The 24,563-nt window shown below is 39.8% G+C and overlaps 1 protein-coding gene across 5 annotated transcripts in view; it reads left to right on the forward strand.

Moving 5' to 3' along the window:
• trabd (TraB domain containing) overlaps positions 1 to 24,563 on the forward strand; it is a 38,085-nt gene that overhangs the window by 250 nt on the left and 13,272 nt on the right. For 2 of the 5 annotated variants that reach the window (XM_072562597.1, XM_072562600.1), the window contains exons 2-6: positions 5,369 to 5,486; positions 12,173 to 12,229; positions 16,264 to 16,339; positions 21,237 to 21,403; positions 23,048 to 23,188. In XM_072562597.1, coding sequence (XP_072418698.1) covers positions 12,209 to 12,229; positions 16,264 to 16,339; positions 21,237 to 21,403; positions 23,048 to 23,188 — 405 coding nt within the window. In that variant the 5' untranslated portion in view covers positions 5,369 to 5,486; positions 12,173 to 12,208. Of the gene's footprint in view, positions 1 to 164; positions 275 to 5,368; positions 5,487 to 12,172; positions 12,230 to 16,263; positions 16,340 to 21,236; positions 21,404 to 23,047; positions 23,189 to 24,563 lie in introns of those variants that run through there. The other 3 variants (XM_072562598.1, XM_072562599.1, XM_072562601.1) reach the window with 3 other exon arrangements.

Below are 24,563 nucleotides of genomic sequence, written 5' to 3' on the forward strand. Positions count from 1 at the left end.
CTGAGGCCTAGGTTGACGGAGGTGAGCGCCAAGCACTGCGCATGTGTGGGGGGCCGCAGTGCGCTTTGGGAGTTGTAGTCCTCCGTGACGTTAGTGACGATGCGTGACAGTTTGGGAAAGGGGGGGTTGAAACTCCATTTCCCAGGGTGCAGCGGTCGGCCGGACTCTCCGCCCATCATAGTCAGCATTGCTGGCTGGCTGGCTGGGTTGCAGTTAGAGTTTCTTTGTGACTCTTAAGTCTTTTCAATCCGTTTGGGTATCCTAACAGGTGAGGGTGAGTTGCTGTTTTGGTTGGTTTATTGTCGTGATTTTTGTGGTGGAATCAATAAGTTCACCGTCAGTTTAGTTTACCAGGTGCATCCCTGCCATATGGTGGGATGCAGTTTTGATTCAAGCCTCCACTGCCACGAATTCCATAAGTAACCAAACAATCTGAGTTTGTTTTATTGACTTACGATGATGCTTCACCTTTTTGTCGATAATTTGATGTGCCACCACATTTGTGAAACTTTTTAGCGAACTTTAAAAATATTTAAAGGCGACGCCAGCCCACCAGCATTAAGAGCTTATTGTCACAGCCGCAGGTAACGTCAATCGCAGTTTTTCGGGTTAAGGTATATCATCTGTAACCAAAAGAGAAATGAGTTTAAAATGTAGTGTTATTGCAAGGTTATTAAGTTCGTAATCCAGAAAATGTGTTTGGATCTTGATCCTGTGTTTTTTTTTCCCACTCGTTTTCTCTCTCACATATGCAATGATCACAGCAAGTCAGTTTCATGAAAGTTCTCATAGTATTTACTAGGTAGAAATAGTCAGTTATAATGATTTCTTATTCCAAAAACAATTTTTTTTTTTATTTTACGTGCTATTAAGCTTACTGTGTTTCCTTGTATGATGCATTTTATTTTCTTTCTATGTGGCATTCTTGCGCCATAACCAACAGCCAACTTCTCAATTATAGAGCTAATTGTGCAATACATATTTAATATGAAACTGACTTGTGCATAACAAACAGTCCAACTACCTAATATTTAAATCTTTTTATTATAATAAAAAGATTTTTGTTACTCTTAAATTAATTGAGTGAACCATTTGTGAACCTACATTGAGATAAACTTATTTAAGAGCAGAACTTTAGAGAAATTGTACCTGCGTGCTCTGATCCAATACTTATCAGTATTCTGACAATTGTAAACAGGGTACAATCACTGGTATCCTCATTTCAATGGAACTATTTTTGTGATACATCTCTGGTATAAGTCAGATAAAACATCTCAGGAAGCCTGAATGCATGTATCCTAATTTGACTGGCTTGTGTCTGTAAAAGCTATTTCTATATCATTTATAATACAAGTGAATAATCAAACAGGCCCATACATTTCAAAAGCAAAATGTGTCACACTCTTTATTTTACCATTTCAGTAGGAGACCAGTATACAATAAATTGGTGATTGTGCATACATTTACTGAAATACATTTTTCTGGTGGGCATGATGCCTGACAGGAGCTAGTGAAATTCAAATAAAGATAAATAAGTTTGAATCAATTTTTTTAACGATTTTCCCATGACAGAATTTGGAATTGTCTTCATTCTCTCATGGGAAAATCAAAATATGGGGATTATAAAAAATAATCAAGTGCAGAGAATGACCCAGATTATTTGACTTGGCTTGGATTTTGACTCAGTGATAAATAAATGGCACTAGGTGTTCATTAGATTTGCACTTGCTCGAATTCTTTTGTTCTAGAACGTGTTGTGCTTAAAAATTCATTTCACCATGGCACAGTCAACAGGTGATCTGGGACTTGTCCAAACAGGATAAGCAGATGTGATTGTTTAAAGACTATCACATTTGAAGAATTTTTAATGAATAGTGTAGATCTAATCCAGCAAATGTTAGGATAATTAATTTTAATGTTTGACTAAGTATACAAAGAAAAATAAAAAGGGTTGGAAAAATTGAATGAAGCGAAACAGATAAAATGTATTTAAAATTTATTTCCATTTAAAACCTTAAGAATATGATTGCATACTTCTAAAACTGAATATTCACTGCTAAAATACTTGTTTGTCAGTAATTAATACTTATTGCATTGTTAAAGTTTGACCTACACTCGAGGGGATAAGTCAAAACCTTTTCTTGCAAAGTTACTGTATATCTTCATTGTAACTGCACTGTAGAGTCATAGAGATGTACAGCATTGAAACAGATCTTTCAGTCCAACCTGTCACGCCAACCAGATATCCCAACCCAATCTAGTCCCACCAGTCAGCACCCAGCCCATATCCCTCCAAACCCTTCCTGTTCATATACCCATCCAAATACCTCTTAAATGTTGCAATTGTACCAGCCTCCACCACTTTCTCTGGCAGCTCATTCCATACACTGAATGAGTATGAAAACTGACATTCAACAAATATAAAATTACTCTTTCAGGGTCACTTTGGCAGTGATCACAATCATTGGATACCGCTGAGAACCGATCACATCTCATTCAACAAGACAATTTTCATTCTCTGTGTGAAAAAGTTGCCCCTTAGGTCTCTTTTATATCTTTCCCCTCTCATCCTAAACCCTCGCCCTCTAGTTCTGGATTCCCCGACCCCAGGGAAAAGACTTTGTCTATTTACCTCATCCATGCCCCTCATGATTTTGTAAACCTCTATGGATCACTTCTCAGCCTCTGACGCTCCAGAGAAAACAGCCCCAGCCTGTTCAACCTCTCCCTATAGCTCAAATCCTCCAACATCCTTGTAAATCTTTTCTGAACCCTTTCAAGTTTCACAACATCTTTCCAATAGGAAGGAGACAAGAATTGCAAGCAATATTCCAACAGTGGCCTAACCAATGTCCTGTACAGCCGCAACATGACCTCCCAACTCCTGTACTCAATACTCTGACCAATAAAGGAAAGCATACCAAACGCCTTCTTCACTATCCTATCTACCTTCGATTCCACTTTCAAGGAGCAATGAACCTGCACTCCAAGGTCTCTTTGTTCAGCAACACTCCCTAGGACCTTAGCATTAAGTGTGTAAGCCCTGCTAAGATTTGCTTTCCCAAAATGCAGCACCTCGCATATATCTGAATTAAATTCCATCTGCCACTTCTCAGCCCATTGGCCCATCTGGTCAAGATCCTGTTTAATCTGAGGTAACCCTCTTCGCTGTTCACTACACCTCCAATTTTGGTGTAATCTGCCAATTTACTAACTGTACTTCTTATGCTTGCATTCAAATCATTTATGTAAATGACAAAAAGTAGAGGACCCAGCACTAATCCTTATGGCATTCCACTGGTCACAGGCCTCCAGTCTGAAAAACAACCCTTCACCACCACCCTCTGTCTTCTATCTTTGAGCCAGTTCTGTATCCAAATGGCTAGTTTTCCCTGTATTGCTAATCACTCCCATGGGGAACCTTGTCGAATGCCTTACTGAAGTCCATATAGATCACATCTACTGCTCTGCCCTCATCAATCCTCTTTGTAATTTCAAACTGCTCCAAATATTTAAATGGAAAAATTACAGTCAGCATTTGCCATTAGAACTCCTCTGAAACTGGCAGCAAATCCGTGTAACCCTGTGTGAAACCCAGATTAGATATGAAACCCAGCAGCTGTTATCAGTGATTCAACACTTGGATGCACAGTTGAGGTCTTCCCACGATGTCATTAATTATAAATCATTTATGAAGTGAGAGCTTCCGCTCTTAGGCTCATAACCATGCTGTAAAAAAACTTGAAAATGTTGCATTTTGTTGAATGAGATGTGATTGGTTCTCAGCAGCATCCAGAGTTTGAGATCACTGCCAAAGTGACCCTGAAAGAGTAATTTAATATTTGTTGAATGTCAGTTTTCATCACTTTGATCAAATTTGTATTTTTTAAAGGCTTATATTTTAACCCCATTCGTATATCCTAATCACTTATTTTGCCAGCTGTAACTTGTAAGAATTAAAGGTGAAGTGTTTTTGCTTCTTGCTTTTCTATCTGCTGGAATACTTGTGTAAGACTGAACTCCTTGTTAATGCCATTGTGGCCAGACACCTGGAGTGTCCCATGATGGCATACAAGATTCAAACCGATGTTGGAAAATAAGAAATCTGCATCACAGAGATGGCTAAAGGTTTGGAAGTACCTTTCTTCAGAGATTAGAAATGATCATCACTGCTTTACCTCCACCTTTTGGAGCTGCTGAAGGAATAGAGCAACTCAAACGGCACCTTTTGGATTTCTGCATTTAATGGTGCATGTTTGGTTACCCTTTAAGTAGTGTAAAGTGCTGTCAGCATTGATAGCCTAAAACTTTAATTCAGAATATTAATTCTTGTGTCTGGCCAGGTATCTTAGAGTTGCTGAATCAGTCATTTCTCTGACACAAACATCTTTTGGTATATTTGCATATTTGAGTTTGACAACTCATTGAAATAAGTATTTAAATTTTGCTTGTCAGTCAATAAGATATTCCTGTTTTGTTCAAATTGGCTAATCTGTTTGATACTAATGGAGTGAACTCAGATAGCATTCTGATGCTAACTCTTCAGAGTCTATGTAATGGTTGATGTTTGGATCTCTTCTGTTCAGTTAAATTCTTCTGTGTACTCTTGAGTATAAAAAAACTAAAAAGTTTGCTATTGTGGAGCTAAGACTATCATTTAGAATTCACTTTTAGTGCCAAAAGTGTCCTTCTGCTCAACACTTATCTCTCTTATTTTGGTGTCAATTGCAGTGCAATAGTAACACTCCTGTAAATAAGATAGATGATCAGAAGTCCAAGCTTCATTTGACAGTGTTGAACATGATATCTAGACTAACATAAAAGCAGTTCTGAGGAAGTGCTACACTGTTAGAGTTGCCATATTTCATTTGTGATATTAAAATGAAACGGGTGTATGTATACGATGCCATTTAAGAAGGAGCAGTGACATTCACCCACAGGCTAAGCCAATACTAACCCTTCAGTTTATGTCACTGAGAGACATAAGCAATTATCTCATTGCATTTGTGAGATGTTGCTGGGAATAAATTGACTGCGATGTTTGCCCTATAACAATTGCCACTTCAAAAGTACTTCCATTAGTTTTGATTTGTTTTTAAACATCTTCAGTTTGAAAAAGCAGTGTACAAATGCGAGTTTGTTCTAGTATTCGGAGGCAACTTGCTCCATAGCATTCCCTTTATTTTGTGGGATAGTGAACCAGAGAAAACACATAGTAATTTTCAGATTGGATAGTGGGAGATTTCGAACACGCCTATGAGCATTATACTTAATGGAAGTGAGTCGGTGGTCCTCTAAAGTTGTTGTGAGCTTAAACAATAATCTTATTTATAAAGCTTGGAATTTTATTGAACTGTTTTATTTGCAGAATAACACTGATGGTGGTTCCCAAGGTGATGAAGCTCCAGCATCTCATTGCAATTGGTGTTTATTTTTTCCTGTGGCATCAGTGCAGCACCTGAAGAGGACCACGTGTTCTAAGAGCAGTATGTGGTATTTTCATAGATAATTTTACTTTTCTTATTAAAGACCACTGACTGAAATGAATAGTTATAAATGTATGATAAGCTATTTATAGATTCAAGTGTCTGCACATTTTTTGCTTCGAAGAGTTTGAGCTTTGGAGTCTCTATTGTATAAAGCAATGAATAGCTGCAAACTTCAGTAAGTCTGCTGCAGAAATTTGATTAGAGGTTGTTTGGCCTGAGTTCTACAGGGAATATCTGAACGTCCATTTCCACATGTTTAGAGGGAAGGAAAAAAAGCTGTTTAGCTTTCGTACCCTGAACCTTTCTGTAAAGATTTAGTGTTGCTGCCCTGCTTTGCATTCTCTTAAGCTCAGAATGAATAATGTGATCCATACTCATAGCTTATCTTAATATTTGCACAAAGCAAAACAGATATTCTACCATCTGTGATGGTAGAACTGAACAATGCAGTCAATCATTGCTACTTGTTGCACAAACAAGCATCCTGACCCCAGACTTATTTTTTAGTACTGTCTGCTGCAAATCCTTCATCTTGTATCTTGCACAACACATTAATGTGAAGTGAAGACAAGCCTAGACTAATTCCTTTGAGTGAAGTTGCTTACACCATTGTAGAAGCCTATTCCAGTCCTAGAATCATACAGCATAGAAATAGACCCTTCGGTCCAACACATCTGCACCGACCTGACATCAAAATGTGACCTAATCGCATTTGTCAGAATTTGGCCCATATCCCTCCAGATGCCTTTTAAATGTTGTAATTGTACCCACCTCTACCACTCACTGCAGTTCATTCCATACTTACACTGACCTGCACGTGAAAACGTTACCCCTTAGATCTTCTTTTAAATCTTTTCCCTCTCACCTTAAACCTGTACCCTCTAGTTTTGGACTACCCACACCCTAGGGTTATTCGCCCTATCCATACCCTTCAAGATTTTAATAAACCTCTAAGGTCATGCCCTCAGTCTCTGATACTCCAAGAAAAAACGACCTCGGCCTATTCAGCCTCCCTCTGTAACTTAGATCCTGCAGTCCTGGCAACACCCTTGTAAACCTTTTCTGCACCCTCTCAAGTTTAACAACTATGTGGAGGTGCTGGTGTTGAACTGGGGTGGACAAAGATAAACATCACACAGCTTCCCTATTCAGCGCTGTTGGCACTTTATATGTTGGCTTTTTTTTTGGTTTTTGTTGTATATAATCTTTGACAGCTTTGCAAGTTTGCTAATTGTAGTGGTTTTAATTTATGTAGTTTTTATGTTCGATGGATCTTGCAACACTAATACGCAGCAACTTGTGTTTCGAGCTCCTCCTCTCTCGAATCTAAATGTTACTGCAGAACATTATGGCTAATGACTTAATTAAATGGTGTACCTGGAACATCAAGGCGAGTCAATCACCAATTAAAAGGAAGATGGTACTTTCAAATCTTAGAACGGAAAAGGTGGATATGGCTTTGTTACAGGAGAGACACTCTTGGATGATGGGGAGCATTTGAAATTACAGCAGAATGGCTTTGATCGGATTTACTTTTCATCTTTTAGAACCAGAAGGAAGGGAGTGGCTATATTGGTTAGGAGGAATCTCCCATTTAAGTTACTAGAATTGTTGTGATTCTGTTCGCCGAGCTGAGAATTTGTGTTGCAGACGTTTCGTCCCCTGTCTAGGTGACATCCTCAGTGCTTGGGAGCCTCCTGTGAAGCGCTTCTGTGATGTTTCCTCCGGCATTTATAGTGATTTGTATCTGCCGCTTCCGGTTGTCAGTTCCAGCTGTCTGCTGCAGTGGCCAGTATATTGGGACCCATCTTGTACGATTGGTAACATTACCATCTCCAATCACGCTCCAGTGTACCCATTGGTTAAGATTTAGGACGTTACAGTGGGCCCAATGCAGTGGCGAATGGATCCCTTTATCCTTAAGGATAATTTTGTGGAGTACTTCTCTAGGGAATTTCGGGTGTTCCTAGACATTAACTCAGGCTCGGTTAGTAGCCCATCTGTCCTTTGTGAAACTGCTAAAGCCTATGCCATGTGTTAGTTATTTCCTACTCAGCAAGAAGCAGAAGAGCGAACAGGCACGTCTCATCGAAGCACAGTTGAAGGCCACCAAAAAAGCTTATTTTGACAGGCCCTCAGTCAAGTTACAGAGGTTTACGGTGCTATGGTCTGCATTGAATTCCATGCTCTCGCAGACAGCAAAGAAGGAGCTTACTTTTGCAAAGCAAAGGTTATATGAGCATGGTGACAAGCCAGCCAAGTACCTAGCATATCTCGCCAAGAAAGGGAGCACCCTTCAAGCCATTATGTCGATTAGGGAAGGGTCTGGGAATCTAATGTGATTCCAGAAAGATTAATGTGGCATTCCTGAGATTTTACTCTGAGTTATACCAATCTGAGGGTTGTGAGGAGGAGTGGGCCAAGATGGAGTCCTTTTTTAAGAATCTAGAGCTCCCAGGCATGATCCCAAACAAGAGTCTTTTCTCAATGCCCCTTTATCAGAGCAAGAGGTTCAGGAGGCTGTGAAGCAACTTCAGAGTGGAAAGGCGCCCGGTCCTGCTGGACTTCCCAGCGAATTCTATAAAGAACTTATAAACATATTGTCAGGCCTGATGCTCAACATGTTCAATGACATGTATTTTTCTTATTCTTAAAAAAGGGAAAGTCCTGGAGGACTGTGCTTCATATAGGGCCATTTCAGTCTTAAATGTGGACTTCAAAATCCTCCCTAAGACTCTTGCATTAAGGCTGGAGACTGTGTTACCTTCTATTTTTAAGAGGACCAGATTGGCTTCAAAAGGGGCTGCAGATCCTCCAATAATGTTAGGAGGCTGCTTAATGTAATTCAAGTGTGTCAACAACAGTCAATACAGGGATTGGTGATTTCTCTAGATGCAGAGAAGGCATTTGACTGAGTTGAGTGACCATACCTCTTTTATACTCTGGAGCAGTTTGACTTGGGCGAAACCTTTTAAGATGGGTAAAAGTTCTTTTTAGTGACTCTCTCGCTGCGGTCATCACCAATGGGGTACAATCAAACAATTTTAACATTTTTAGGGGCAGCAGCAGGGCTGTCCCTTTTGCCATTGCTTTTTACATTGGTGGTTGAACCATTGGCGGAGTCCATTCATAGATATCCTAATATATCGGCTACAGAAGTGGAGTCAAAATTACTTAAGATTTTGTTGTACGCGGGCGGTGTCCTCATTTGTTTGTCGAATCCAGCAATTTTGGTACCTCGCCTGATACAATGCATCAGCTTGTTTGGCACCTTTTTTGGTACAAGATTAATCTTGCAAAATCAGAGACTATGCCTATGGGTGGTCTTACGAAGGTGCTCGGACTTGAAGGCGAATATCGATTCCCATTTAAGTGATCGTAGGGCGGTTTTGTGTACTTAAGCGTATTCATCACTCAGTTCTTGATCAGTTGTTCAAAGCTAAGTTTTCTCATCTCTGCAGGGTGTAGGGGAGAGAGCTAGATGTTGAGGTCTCCTCAGAGGCATGGGAAGATATTTGGGAAAACGCAAGAAAGATATCAACTTGCAGTAGGACCCATGCTTTACAGTTGAAGATTCTCCACAGGGTCCACTTGGCTCTGGATCACTTTTCAAAATTTAACCTAGGGGTATCTTCAACATGTCCCAAGTGTAAGGTTTGTATGGGCACTCTTGCCCATTGTCTTTGGTCCTGTCATTGGCTTCAATCATACTGGAGTGCTGTGGTGTGTGCAAGGAGGGGATTTTGGGAGTAAGGGTGAAGAAGGACCCGATCTCTCCTCCTCTTGGCCTGCCCAGTGTGTTTCCTCTAGATGCACATAAGAAAAAACTTTTCAACGTCTTCACTTTCTGTGCAAGAAAGAAATATCATGTTAGGTTGGGTATCCAAAAATCCCCCGGGCCTGTTGGGTTGGCAGAAGATTGTTATGGAGCATATCCCCTTGGATTTTCTTACAAATATGTTACACCACAAGATTTAAAATTTCTATAAGGTATGGCAGCTTTCTTTGGAATACCTGGACACAGATTTGTCTGCCACACTAATAAGGGCTTTTATATAGCCATAACGATTGTGCTTTACAAGTCCAGTATCCAGAGAGGGGGAGCTGCAAATGTATGAATATGTGAAAATTAATGCTCTCGATATTCGAGAGTGAGTGTTTTGTTTGGCTGAGCTGAGGTATTATTATTTATTAGTTTGTTAGTTATTATTTATTTCGTTAAGTAGTTAGTTGGAGTTTTTTATATATATATATATTTTTCTATCCATGTTTATACATTTGTACATGAGGGTGGTTTGGGTTTTTACATTTTTTGGTGTTCTTTCTTTGTATTTTTAATTGTATTTTGTATTTGTTGTAATATTAAAAGATCTATTTTTCAATAAAAATATATTTATAAAGAAAATCACAGAACACCAGGTTTATTTGGAAGTACAAGCTTTCAGAGCGCTGCTGCTTCGTCAGGCAGCTAGTGGAGCATGATCATGGGACACAGAATTTATAGTAAAAGATCAAAATGTCATACAATTGATGTAATGTATTGAACGAACCGAGATTGCTGTTAAGTCTTTAATCAATTGGAATGGGGTTGCAAGTTTCAATTCATCAATATGTAAATCCCAGTACTTCATTCAAGTTGTATCCCTGAGATAACTTAAGGTTTTATATAAAAAATGGTGACTGAGTCTGTGCACTATGATTCTACTCCACTAGTTACCTTACAACAGAGTAGCGCTCCGAAGGCTTGTACTTTCAAATAAACCTGTTGGACAATAACTTGGTATTGTGTGATTTTTAAGTTTAACAACATCCTTCATATAGTTATTATTTCACCAGACATGCTGTGAAAACCCCATTTACTTGTGTGCAGGATTTGCTCCTCACTTTGAGAAAGGTGATGCTGTTGAGGCATCCAAGAAAATTAATCCAAGAAAGTCCTCAACCTCTGAATTCCAATGATAAGATTGCACTTGATATTAAAAGCTCAAAGTGTAAGAGGACAGATTTTGAACAGCTAAAGTGCCAAAATTGTTGTTACTGTATCTATTTGTAGATGCTTTATAATCAGTTAGTTTAAGGATGTTTTTACACGTCTCTGGAGCAGATGGCACCTCAACCCTGATACTCCTAGCTCCAAGGTAGTGACACTATACTGCAACAAGAGCATTTTTTAAAATCCACTGTACACTCAGGTTAATCATGCAATAATTGTGTTTATTGCAGTGAGGGGAGCTGTTTAGGACACAAGCCTGTCAAATGTGACTCAGCAAAAATGACTGAATCTTCTCCTGTTCTGAGACCAAAGCCATGTTTTGTTAGAAAAGCTTGTATATCATAACTTCATTTTACAAAGTTCAATCTAATGAATGTTTGGTAATAATTAATTACAGGTAGTTGTCAGTCCCAACCTTTTGCTTTCGTCGTTTACAATTCTGTATAAATTTCTAAGTTGGGTTTTGTTGGTGGGTAATGCATAGTCAGTCTTTTAAGACCAATGCAGTTGTGAATTTCCTGTAATTGTTTAATAATAGCCTCGTAATGTTTTATGATATTCAATTCAAAGTTTCCTTTAGTCGTACCAATTCATACTGGAATATTTTCACTTGTAAGGGTTTTATAAGGGTTCTCTTTAGATAGAATATCTGTTATATTGCAGTAAGGAAATCAATGCTTAAACAGAAATTCTCTTTTATTATGAATACTGAGATACCAGTAAATAAATAATCCAGTCATGAGAGTTCTAATGACTCTCACATCAAAGACTTGGTTTTGCTGTTGTGCCTTATTATCTTCTGTTATTTGGGAACTTTTGTATTCTGTTTGTGCTTTGTATTTGAATTTGAAGCACAAAACAGCACATCAAAGATAGAACTTGTAACATGTAGTATTTAAGCAATTTGTACTTTGGCTGTTTTAATTTTTATCACTTGCATTTAGGGATTTTATTTTCAAATGTAATCATATTTTAGCAACGAAGTTCTTCTGTAAGAATTCCAATCCCTATTCAATACTTTACTCTTTTTTGGGATGGGTGAGTTCAGTGTGTTTCGGTTCCCTTCTAGCTATGTTGTTGTATCATACTTAAGTTTAAGTGCCTAATTACTTTTAGTTGGATACCAGATAACCAAATAAGTTTATGGGTGTTATACAATGAAAAGGTTTGATGTTTCAAAAACTACCAGTTACTTGTTCTGAATTGAAATAATAGAAAATGTTTTTAAATTTCTTAATATTGAACATTTCTCGATATTTACAAGCAAAGTATTTGAAAAGCCAAATTTTCCTACATGATTGAATTAAATTATTGCAATTACACATATCAGTTGAAAAATTGTCTCTCAGATTTCCATAATGTTCAGCTATAAGGCTATTTCTCATGGCTTGAGAACTAAATGGCATGTTCTCAAGCTAGCACTGCCTTATCAGACTGAAATGAGAAATATTTTTGCTGTGGCTTGTGAATCCATAAAATTCTCTGGCACAAAGAATGATGGCTGTTCAGTCATTGAGTGTCCTCAGGGCTGTGATTGATAGATTTTTGAATTCTAGGAGAGTGCAGGGATCTGGGGATCAGGTGGGAAAGTAGTGGAGCAAATTCAAGGAGTTATATAACCCATTTCACATTCTATTTGTCAAGTTCTAATAAGCTATAACTACTTGACTTTTGTTGTCTCAACCAACAGATTCTTTGCTAACTGCCTTTGAAGAGTAATTTGGGAATGGAGGAAGACCAAAGGGAGGTGAGTTGGTTGAATTATTTTGTGCTAGAATTTTTTTTCTATTACTCGTGGGATGTGGGCTTTGCTGGCTGGGTCAGTGGAGAAGGAGTTCCAGGATTAACAGAAATAAATAATTTTGCATAGAAGCTGGTTAACAATTTTAAGATACCTACCATCCAGGATTTCACAGGAACAGAAGTAAGCCATTCAGCCCCATGAGCCTGTTCTACTATTCGATTCACTTTTTAAATTTAAAAAAATTCATTTGTGGGATGTGAGCGTCACTGGCTGGCATTTATTGCCTATCCCGAATCACCCTTGAGAAGGTGGTAGTTAGCTTGAAACCATGGCTGATCTGTGCCTAAAACTATATACTGCCTTTGGCCCATATCCCTTAAAACCTTTGCTTAACACAAAGCTATCTATCTCAGATTTAAAATTTAACAACTGATCCAGAATCCACTGCGATTTGTGGAAAAGTTCCAAACATCTACCATCCTTGGATTATAGAAGTGCTTCCTATCATCTGAATGGTCTGATTCTAATTCTCAGACTATACCTGCTAGTCCTAGAATCACAACCAGTGGAAATAATTTAGGTTTGTCAATCCTATCTTCTCCTGTTCATATTTTAAAGACTTCCATCAGATCACCCCTTAACTTCCTAAATTCTACACAGAAGAGGCCTAATTTGTGTAATCTGTCCTCCATAACAACCTAAAAAGTTCAGATATCATTCTTGTAAACCTATGTTTTACTTGCTTCAAGGCTAACTTATCTTTTTCAAGGTTTGGTGCCCAAATCTGTTCACAGTACTCCAAGTGGAGTCCAACCAGAGTTTTGCATAATTGCAGCATTTCTATGAAAGTTAGAACATTCACTAGGAAACTGGTCTAGGACAGACAAAATGCAATGTTTCTTGATCATAATGGGGGAGAAGTGGATCTATTGTTCTGTTATATCTTGTTTTGTGCTATAGTCACTGATGGCTGAAAGATTCCCTATTACCAACTGAACCATAGCATCCAGGACATTATCCTTTGTTTGTATTAGTTGATCTCAGCCAAGCAGGAGCAGAGGTATTAAAGTTGACACTCAGCAAGTAGAAAATTAATGATAAGATAAAAAAGGAGCAGGAGTAGGCCATTTGTCCCATTGAGCCAGATCTGCTATTCAATAAGATCATGGCTGATCTGATTGTAGCTTTAAGACCACTCTCCTGATGTCCCATTTGCAACCACCAGACCTTCGACTCCATTGTAAGTCAAAGATCTGTCCAACTCTGCTTTGAATATATTGTGTCCCAGCCTCAATTAATTTGTCGTGAAATGGAATTCCAAAACTAAAACCCACTTGAGAAAATACATTCTTCATCAGTTGGGAGATCCTTTATTTTTAAATTGTGTCCTCCAGTTTCTAGATTTACCTTTAAGGGTAAACAACAGCAAACCCCCTTCTAAGTTTCAGTAAGATCACCTCTATTCTTTTTAACAACTTTTGCAAAGTTTCCCCTGTAATATGTCTTTCAAGTCTGTTATCAATGATATAGTGGCATACAGTTCACTAGCAATAAAGCTGACTTAATTCCTCTGGTCTTGAGCAGTACAAAGGCTATGGCAACAAGACTGCCAATAACTGCAGTCTATTAGAATTTCAGTTCTAACCCAAGTGATATTCTGTTTTTGAAGATCCTTTTTAAATATACTTTTCTAGGGCTGCTTTGACCAACCATGTCATCTTTGTCCATCTAGGGATGTCCATTCTACTACCTCTCTTGCAGGTTATGTGTGCAGTAGTCAAAATGTGCATCCAGCCGGTCTCCATTATCTCTCTTTCATGATGTCCCATAGATACCTGTTTGTGCAGTACTACTTTGTCAGTGAAGCTGGCTCTCTACATGAGGCACAAGATCTTAAATAAGCAATGCTCATGAAAACATCCAACTCACTAGAAGCCTTTATTGTTCTTTTCCAAGTCTTGCTCACATAGATTATTGTTGGTATTATTATGGACATAGAGTTGCAGCTTCAAGGTTGTGATGATGTCAGATGCCCATGTTGTGTGGAACTGCTGGACAATCAATGCTGCTATGATGATCTTCTGTAGCCATTGATCTCTATGCCACCCTCCCTGGAGATGTTGCTTCCGAGATGACTGAAGTGGTCAGTGTCCTCCGTGTTCTATAGCCTGATGGTTATGGGAGAGTTTTGCTGCTGTCCAGTAGAGCAATGTCATTTGTGAAATCTAACTTCATCACCCAGTATTGTTGCCAAAGAATGCAGTCATGATCAAATCGATAACTAAGAGAAAAAGATAGGGCTGTATGTAGCCTTTCCATACCCCTGTGATGTTCAAATGTCTGTGGTGTCCATGCTGTTTTGACGCAGCAGTTGGAATCACAGTTTAAGGTTTTGAAGATATACCACTCTGGTATGTTGTCCTATCTTGTGAGACATCATTGTGATTGTCAATGGATGCTATCAAAAGCTTCCTTGAAGTTCATGAAGTTGGTAACAAATGGCATCTGATACTCCAGACACTGCTGTATGATCTTGAGCATAAAGGCATGCTCACGGTATAGTCTGCCAGAAGCTAGACTTTTCTACACCGAGAGTACTGTCTACTTCTGATATCAATCTTTTGAGCGGTGCTATGCTGAAGACCTTCAGTACCAACTACATCTCTACAGTCGAGATCTTGTTGACTACCTCCATACATTTCATCCCATTTTTCATAAGTTCCTTTGGCATCTTGTCTTGCCCTTCAGACTTCTAATGGCTCTTTAGATCTCTGATCTTGCAGTTTCTCCCAGGTTGACATTCAGCTGTTGGCTCACAGTGGTGTAATTGAGCTGAAGCCTTGAGCTTGACATCCTGGTGAAATACAGCAGATGAACCAAGGACAAATCAGCAGTGAAGGAACAGTAATCCTGTACTCTGGGCAAAAAGTAAACACAGCCATGGAGTTAGCCTCATACTCAACAGATGTTTAGAACAAGTATTAATTGGGTGGAAGCCAGTAGACCTGTCACATTCCATACTAGACATATCAAAATCAATGTCCTGCAATTTTACCCATCAACATAAATCGACACAGGGAAGGAGAAAGATTAATTATCGTGCCGATAGCAGGATATACTGAGAGAAATTCTGAGCTATGATATAAATTCACTGATATTATTGCTAAGCTTAGGAACAATCAGCTGAATAGTACTATTCAGCTCTGTGGGTCAACAAGCATGGTCAATGGAAGAGTGAGGGTCTCCTGATTTTCTGCAACAACAATGGGTTCAGTATTCGGTGTCATTTCTTCAAGAACAAGTATAAAGACATTGAGATCTCTAGATGCTAAAGTCTTGAATTAGATTGATTTATACGTGCATCAGCAGCAGATCGAGGATGACATGATAACGTATTGGGACTGTGGAGGTGCGGATATTCGATATGAACACGACTCTGTTTTATGCACAATCCACTTGAAGCGGCAGAAAGTAATAACCACTAAGTCACTACAACCTTTGCAACAGTGAAACTAAAGAACAAGAAAAGTCAGACAATTTCCAGCTGGCCTCCTGACAAATTTGAAATACTAGTGAGTTTGGACAACCTTGAGAAGCAATGAAAGATCTTCAAAATAAAATAATGTGCAGAAGATTCGGAGTAGGAGGAAAGCAAAAAAGTGATGGATCACAGACCTAATTGTGAAAATTGATTAAAGAAAGCTGGCAAATAGCAAGAAGGATGAGAAAGAGTAAGCAAAAACAAGTAGTAGAGAAGATGATGCAGTGACTGATGAAAATAGTGTACATTTGAAATATGAATGATCTGGAAATGTTCAGAAATTGGATACTGCTGCCTTTGATATTGGGCTCAGTCATTTGTCAGTATTTAAATCAATACTAAAACAATAACAAACCATTGCAATTGCTAAGTTTAATATTGTTTGATTCTAGCATGGCGTTGATTTGAAAACATCTGTTGGATTCAACAAGACTGAAAGTTATGAACTGCTTTCAGAACTGTACAAAATTTAAAATAGCTTTGTTTTTGTCCTTAGGCAGTGGCAAGTCTGACACCTTTGGCAGTATCTGCTGATGATCCACAGAACATGTCAGATGTTCAACAAAACCTATGTAAGTCTTTCATATTTACTTACCAAACAATAAATACAATAAAATTAAGGTAACAGCAATGTCACTTGGGTTAGCGTTTGGTCATTTCATCAATAGTACCATTTCCATGAGGATATTTCAGTGTGTTAAAAACAGTATGTTGTTAAATTATGCCCCTTTTTGTACTTCTGTTCCAGTTACTATTTCCATATTTACTTCAGCCCTTTTAGTCTTTTCAATGTTGATGATTTCTATGGATTTTAGCCTTCACATGATGTTTCAATTTTGCATATCATAGCCTCACCTTCTTCTTTGCTGTTACCATTTGGCTTAACATGTCCATGCCACCTTTCTGTTAGAGCAATTTTGCTATCTCTGTTTGTGTAGAGAGGACTAACTACAGGGGAACCTCGATTATCCAAAGGAGATCTCAAGGTCCCGTAAGAAACATTACATCAAAGACGTGTTTCCAACACTGATCGCATCTTTTCTTTACAGTGATAAAAAGTGAACTCAGCTCATGAAATGCTGCCAAGAATGGTCCTGGACTGAAGGGAGGCCAGGCTTCTGTCTCTCTCTCTCTCTCTCTCTCTCTCTCTCTCTCTCTCTCTCTCTCTCTCTCTCTCTCTCTCTCTCTCTCTCTTCCGCCTCCGCCCCCACCCCTTCGAAATCCTTCTCTGGAGTTCTACATCGGCATGTACCCTAAACCCCTCTTCCAGATAATCTCTCCAACATTGTACTGTACAGGGCAAAGGTGGAACCTGTCAAAAAGTTGTGTGTGTGCGCGCTATTTGGAGATTGATCCCTCAAAAAGGTGGCGGCAGCAGCAGTCTTGTTGTTGACATGCAGTCCAGATGCCCCGGAGAGTGGGCAGGGGTGGCAGGGGGTTCGGTTGTGGGCGGATAGGGTGCGGTGTTGGATGGGGTTGACGGGTGGGGAGGAGGCAGACGGTGTGTGTGTTGGCTGGAGTTGGGGATGGGCAGGGGTCAGGGCAGACGGTGGGGGTGTGTTGGATGGAGTTGGGGGCAGATGGGAGCGGTATTGGACGGGGCTGGGGGCGTGTTGGATGGGGTTGAGGGAGGGGAGGGACGGACGCTCATGCGTGTGTGCTGCTGCCTAGTTTCCTGAACAGGGAGTGGATGAAGCAGAAAACTCCGAGCCCTAGAGGAAATGCATTGAATCAATTAACCAAATAATCAATTATCTGAATGAAATAGTGCCTGCCCATCTCATTCGGATAATCGAGGTTCCTCTATACAACGGAAAAAATATTCCCTTTATTATCCCATTTTCTCTCTGGAGGTGAAAGGTGAATAGAATTTGAGATTTCTGTTTACAAGCAAATTTTAAAATACTACTATTGACTTGATAGTTTTTAAGTTTATCACATTTACCAGAAAGGTAATATTAAAATTTGGTGAGGCGTTACTCAGCTCTAGGACCCACTAGCAAGTACTTGATGAGATTTCCCTCTTCAGCACGCAAACTTTAACAGGAGATATGAATAAGTGCAATCAATAGTCACGTTAATTTACAAAGAAGTTGAAAAGATTTTTCTTAAATGGGTCCTTAAAGGGCATGGAAATTAAGGTTTGTGCAGAGTTGTTCCAGTCATTAGTTCTAGTCGTGCCCATTGCAGCCAATATAGTGGCTCCATGGTTAGCGTTGCTGCCTCTCGGTGCCAAGCAGCCAGGTTTGATCCAGCCTTAGGTGGCTACGGGGGGTGCTCCATTTTACTCCCACAGTCGAAGGATTAGGTGAATTGGCTAAGCTAAATTGGCCATAGGGTCCAGGGATGTGCAGACTAAGTGGATTAGCCATGATAAATGTGGGGTTATGTGGATATGGTGAGGGTCTGGGTCTGTGTGCAATGTTCTTGACGTTCAGTCGGGATGCCCCGGAGAGTGAGCAGGGGTGGCGGGGGTTCGGTTGTGGGCGGATAGGGTACGGTGTTGGATGGGGTTGACGGGTGGGGGAGGAGGCAGACGGTGTGTGCAGCCTTGATGGGCCGATACTGAAAAATGTGTTGCTGGAAAAGCACAGCAGGTCAGGCAGCATCCAAGGAGCAGGAGAATCGACGTTTTGGCATAAGCCCTTCTTCAGGAATGAGGAGGGTGTGCCAAGCAGGCTAAGATAAAAGGAGGGACTTGGGGGAGGGGCGTTGGGAATGCGATAGGTGGAAGGAGATTAAGGTGAGGGTGATAGGCCGGAGAGGAGTGGGGGCGGAGAGGTCGGGAAGAAGATTGCAGGTCAAGAAGGCGGTGCTGAGTCCAAGGGTTGGGACTGAGATAAGGTGGGGGGAGGGGAAATGAAGCTGGAGAAATCTGCATTCATCCCTTGTGGTTGGAGGGTTCCTAGGCAGAAGATGAGGTGCTGTTCCTCCAGGCGTCGTGTTGCCATGATCTGGCAATGGAGGAGACCAAGGACCTGAATGTCCTTGGCGGAGTGGGAGGGGGAATTAAAGTGTTCAGCCTCGGGGTGGTTGGGTTGGTTGGTGCGGGTGTCCCAGAGGTGTTCTCTGAAACATTCCGCAAGTAGGAGGCTTGTCTCCCCAATGTGGAGGAGGCCACATCGGGTGCAGCGGACGCAGTAAATGATGTGTATGGAGGTGCAGGTGAATTTGTGACGGATATGGAAGGATCTCTTGGGGCCTTGGAGGGAAGTGAGGGGGGAGGTGTGGGCGCAAGTTTTGCATTTCTTGCGGTTGCAGGGGAAGGTGCCGGGAGTGGAGGTTGGGTTGGTGGGGGGGGTGTGAATCTGACGAGGGAGTCGTGGAGGGAGTGGTCTTTCCAGAACGCTGATAGGGGAGGGGAGGGAAATATATCCTTGGGTAGTGGGGTCTGTTTGGAGGTGGCGGAAATGACGAAGGATGAAACGATGTATCTGGAGGTTGGTGGGGTGGTAGGTGAGGACCAGTGGGGTTCTGTCCTGGTGGTGATTGGAGGGGCGGAGTTCAAGGGTGCAGTAGCGGGAAGTTGAGGAGATGCGGTGAAGAGCATCGTCAACCATGTCTGAGGGGAAATTGCGGTCTTTGAAGAACGAGGCCATTCTGGGTTGTTCAGTATTAGAATTGGTCCTCCTGGGAGCAGATGCGGCGGAGGCGAAGGAATTGGGAATATGGAATGGCGTTTTTACAGTGGGCAGGGTGGGAGGAGGTGTAATCTAGTGAGCTGTGGGAGTCGGTCGGTCGGTCGGTTTATAGTAAATGCCCGTGTTGAGTCAGTCGCCCAAGATAGAAATGGAGAGGTATAGGAAGGGGACAGAAGAGTCTGAGACGGTCCAGGTAAATTTGAGGTCGGGGTGGAAGGTAAAGTGGATGAACTGTTCAACCTTCTCGTGGGAGCACGAGGTAGCGCCAATACAGTCATTGATGTAGCGGAGGAAAAGGTGGGGGGTGGTGCCAGTGTAGCTGCGGAAGATGGACTGTTCCACATATCCTACGAAGAGGCAGGCATAGCTGGGGCCCATGCGGGTGCCCATGGCTACTCCTTTGATTTGGAGGAAGTGGGAGGATTGGAAAGAGAAGTTGTTCAGAGTGAGGACCAGTTCAGTTAGTCGAAGGAGGGTGTCAGTGGAAGGGTACTGGTTGTTACGGCGGGAAAGGAAGAAGCAGAGGTCTTTGAGTCCTTCGTGATGGGGGTTAGAGGTGTATAGGGACTGGATGTCCATGGTGAAGATAAGGCGATGGGGGTCGGGGAAGCAAAAATCATGGAGGAGGTAGAGGGCGTGGGTGGTGTCCCAAATGTAGGTGCGGTGTTCTTGGACTAGTTGATGGGCCGATGGCCTCCTTCTGCACTGTAAGGATTCTATGATTCAATAAAATGTATTTTGGGTTATATTTCTATTTATTTCCGTATGCTCAGGAATGGTGTAAGCCAGGAAATTGTGCTTAGAGTTCCAGTTGACACTTTGCAAATATGTAATGGAGAAAACTGAGTTAATAAGCCACTTGAACATTGCACTGTATTGAAGTTTAGTGTCCTCTGTTGTGTTACTCATATACCTCACATATGTCACAGTTGCTTGGATTTAAAACTTCTGTCTTAGACTAGCAAAAATTCCTTTCTTGGAAAAGTATTATTTTGATAACCTGTGTGTTTTCAATGTAACCAAGCTTTTTTTTTAAAAGACATGTAGGTTAAATGACTGAGGACATGGGGCAATTTGTAGCTGCAGTGTGTTTCTCACACTTTGTAGTTGCAGCAAAGTTAAGTAGATGTGCTTTTTCACTCATCAACCTTCCAGATGCAAGCAGAAAGCAGTATCTTACTTTATTGTTCCTCTCTTTCCTTTACCAGTGTTTATTTAGCCTTTTTTTAAAAATAAGCATTGATTTTTCTGCTGTTTCTTTCAATGGGCAAGCAGTTATGGGGATTTGGGTATGATATATCCAAGACTGAGTAGGTGTTCATTCATGCAAAATGAACAGATTTGATTTTGAGGTTTAGACTGTCATCATTTTTTTTCTTAGTGCAACGACTGGAATGCAAACACCTTAATTGGAAATTGTAAAAAATTTCTATGTCTCAAATATGTAGTTCTGAGTTTAATTAGTATATTAAACTGGATTTACTATATCAACAAGAGTTCATATGCTGCTGCTGAAAAAAAAACATTTGCACAAATTTGTTACACATGACAACAGATATCCCTTTCTATAAATGTGCTGTGGCTTTCAAGGTCAAAATTGCAAAAATAACATATAAATGTGAAAAATTACTCAACTTTACACATTATAATGAACCTGGCTTCTAGTCCCAGGTGTGTCATTCATTTTGTAGGAACGTTTTTAAGAAGACTTATATAGCTTCTTACAATTGGCAGTTTGAAGTTGCAGTACTTTTTAACGTGGATCCAATTTTGCTGTCATTTGGCAGTGTGATGGATAAATTACTTTAACATATTCGTTTACTTACAGCAGATGAAGATGCTTTTAAACTTCTGTGGGAGATGAAGATGCGAAAAAGACAAGGGAAACCAAATCTACCAGATACTGTTACTGAACTTGGCACAGAAGATGGCTGTAAAGTCTATCTAGTTGGCACAGCCCATTTCAGTGAGAGTAGCCGAAAAGATGTTGTGAAGGTAATAATGAGAAAAGTTGTAATTTTTAAAATTATTGAATTTAAACAAAGCATAAATGCTGAAGTAATAGAATCTTGACCCTCGTAGGACCACAACATTTATTGTGAATGTTCAAATTTAATCTGAAATAAGGTTGATCCCCAAAGCCAGTGTTAAGATCAGAATTATTTTATTTGGGCTGGAGAGGTTGCAGTATGTTTCAGAACCCACATTCATCTTTCCCCAGTCAAATTCCAGTTAGTGATATAAAAACCAAAAGAACTGCGGACACTGTAAATCAGGAACCAAAACAGAAGTTTCTGGAAATGCTCAGCAGACCTGGCAGCATCTGTGAAGAAAAATCAGTTAATGTTTCAGGTCTGGTAACCCTTCCTCAGAACCAGACCTGAAATGTTAACTCTGATTTTTCTTCACAGATGCTGCCAGTTAGTGATGTAATTGATAAAATGTAACTTATTTGCAAAAAAATTGCCATAGTTGGTTCAGAAATTTGGCCAAATCTTAAAATCCTTTCTTTGATATTGATGATTATTTCAGAAATATAATCTGTATGTCACTACAATATTTGTGACAACTTTTTAAAATGAATTATTTGTAATGAAGAATCAATTAGGCCAGAAAGAGTGCAGTTTTATTAATGGTTTGCATACATGATTAATGCTTTTTTTATTTATTAAACTGAATGAAACCTACATGCTCTTGTGGCTCACTGTGTTTTCCATACTATTACTGTAATTATTTTATCATGTTGTACAGAGTACAACCTATAATTTAGTTTATTAATACTCTCTTGCATCAGAAATAGTACATTGATCAGAATGACCCAAAGTTATTCGAGCAGTTATGTATTTTGACCATTTTGGATGAGTGGGATTCTGCTGTGTTTGTATTATCACTACACAAATCAACTTTTGTAAAATGTAATTTGAGAATACATTAACTAAATACTTCTGTTGAGTTAGTGATCTCAGCTGATGGAGTTTTGCACCATTATACAGCTTCAGATAAAAAGTTGCACTTGTTCTTCTGAATAGAAGAAATACACAATGATGTAAGATAGGACAGGAAAAAGTCTTGATTCCTTGCTGTTTACTGTTGTGAAGCCACACCTGCATGAAGTAGAAGCTGGCTGAGTGCAGGATTGGGAATGGGATTTTTACATTGAGCACGTGTAAGGGTAAATCAAATTATTTTGAACATTTATATTACTACAATTGTGAGTTACCCAGATATATAGATTGGGGTGCAATTGAGTGTAGTCCTGGTACAGGTTGCTGACTAAGCTGATAACAGTGCTGTTACCGGTAAGTATGTTATTTCTATGCAATGAGTTCACATTAGACCGTTTACAACACCAGATGATTAATGATGTTGCAAAAAATTGACAGGAACTATATACGGATGTAAATTTCTTACTGTGAGTAGTCAATCAATCAGAATATCTGAGTATGTTACACACACTTTATCGTGAATGCTCATGTTGGCAAATTCAGTAGCTGTTCCGTTAATGTCTTTCATGCAGAGGAGCTAATGGAATCCATTTGGATAACCTTCAAAATAGTGACCGCACATTAATAACCTCAACCTGATATAAACACATTTCTAATGGCATGTTGCATTTATCATTTTGTACTTTTGTTCCAGACTATTCAAGAGGTACAGCCAGATGTGGTGGTTGTGGAACTATGTCAGTACAGAGTCTCCATGCTCAAAATGGATGAAAAAACATTATTAAAGGAAGCCAGAGAAATCAATCTAGACAAGTTGCAACAAGCTATAAAACAGGTAGCCTGTTTAGTCTGATTTATCTACTACGCTTAGTACATAAAAGGTTGGTTTGTAGCAATTTTGCTGTTCACTTTGCTTCGAACATTTATGTTAGTTTCGTCGAAACTAGTAAACCATCACTACATCTCTGTAAAATTACACATTGGATGAGGTACCAAGCTATGATATAATATTCAAAGTTTGGGAGAAGATTTGTAGCTCGGGTGCTCGTTGTTGTGGTTCTGTTCGCCGAGCTGGGAATTTGTCTTGCAAAAGTTTCGTCCCCTGTCTCGGTGACATCCTCAGTGCTTGGGAGCCTCCTGTGAAGTGCTTCTGTGCTGTTTCCTCCGGCAACCGGAAGCGGCAGAGTCAGGCCACTATAAATGCCGGAGGAAACAGCACAGAAGCACTTCACAGGAGGCTCCCAAGCACTGAGGATGTCACCGAGACAGGGGACGAAATGTTTGCAAGACAAATTCCCAGCTCGGCGAACAGAACCACAACAATGATATAATATACCTCATCAGTGAACTCAATGCTTGGTTTGTTTGCCAACTCTAATAGTGAAATGTCTATTAAAATCGGTTTTTCGTAATTTATCTTCATGCAATTATCTTCCTTGGCCTGATATTTCTATGGCCCCTATTATCCATCTGATGTTTGTTAGAGTGTTTGCTCATCTTTATTCCTTCTCATCCTAAATCTGTTTTTCAATTCTAACGAGATGTTTGTCCAGCTTTTTTAGAACGTACTTATGGGACAGTGTTTGAGGATAAGTAGTCCTTTCTGACTTCAAGTCTTGCCTAAAATGTGCCAAACATCCATATTCTCTATATTTTAATGATCTGGATCTTGTTCTTGACTATCTTTACACAAATCATTTCAATCCCAATTTAAATATGTTCTAAATTCCAGATGTACTTTTCATATTTTTGCAGGTTAAAATATTTTCAAATCCTCAAATCTATATTTTTTTAAAATAAAGGTTCAATAGCATTTATTTGATTTTAACATTATTATCTTTGCATTTTTAAAAAGTTAAATAATACCTCAGTTCGATAACATTTTCTTTTTCAAATTTCACCATGTGGTAATTGACTTAGCTATTTGATTCCTTTTGAAGATGAACATGCTGAAAGCAGGCAGTATCAAAATAATTTGTAAATAAATTAGACTAATGATGTGACTTGAGTAGGTTTTAATTTTGAAATTGGACTTTATTGTCCTACTGGGTAATGCTTTTAATAAATCTACAGCATGCCACAGTGCAGTCTGAATTGTCATTTCATTGACTTCAGTACCAGACACACATGCCAGAAGTGTGCTGTGATAAATTGTCCATTCCCATCAATCCTGTGTCAAACCTATCTCCTTGATGACGCACTGAGCTCTT

This window comes from Chiloscyllium punctatum, chromosome 44, assembly GCF_047496795.1.
Source record: "Chiloscyllium punctatum isolate Juve2018m chromosome 44, sChiPun1.3, whole genome shotgun sequence".
In the NCBI taxonomy this organism is placed as follows: domain Eukaryota; kingdom Metazoa; phylum Chordata; class Chondrichthyes; order Orectolobiformes; family Hemiscylliidae; genus Chiloscyllium; species Chiloscyllium punctatum.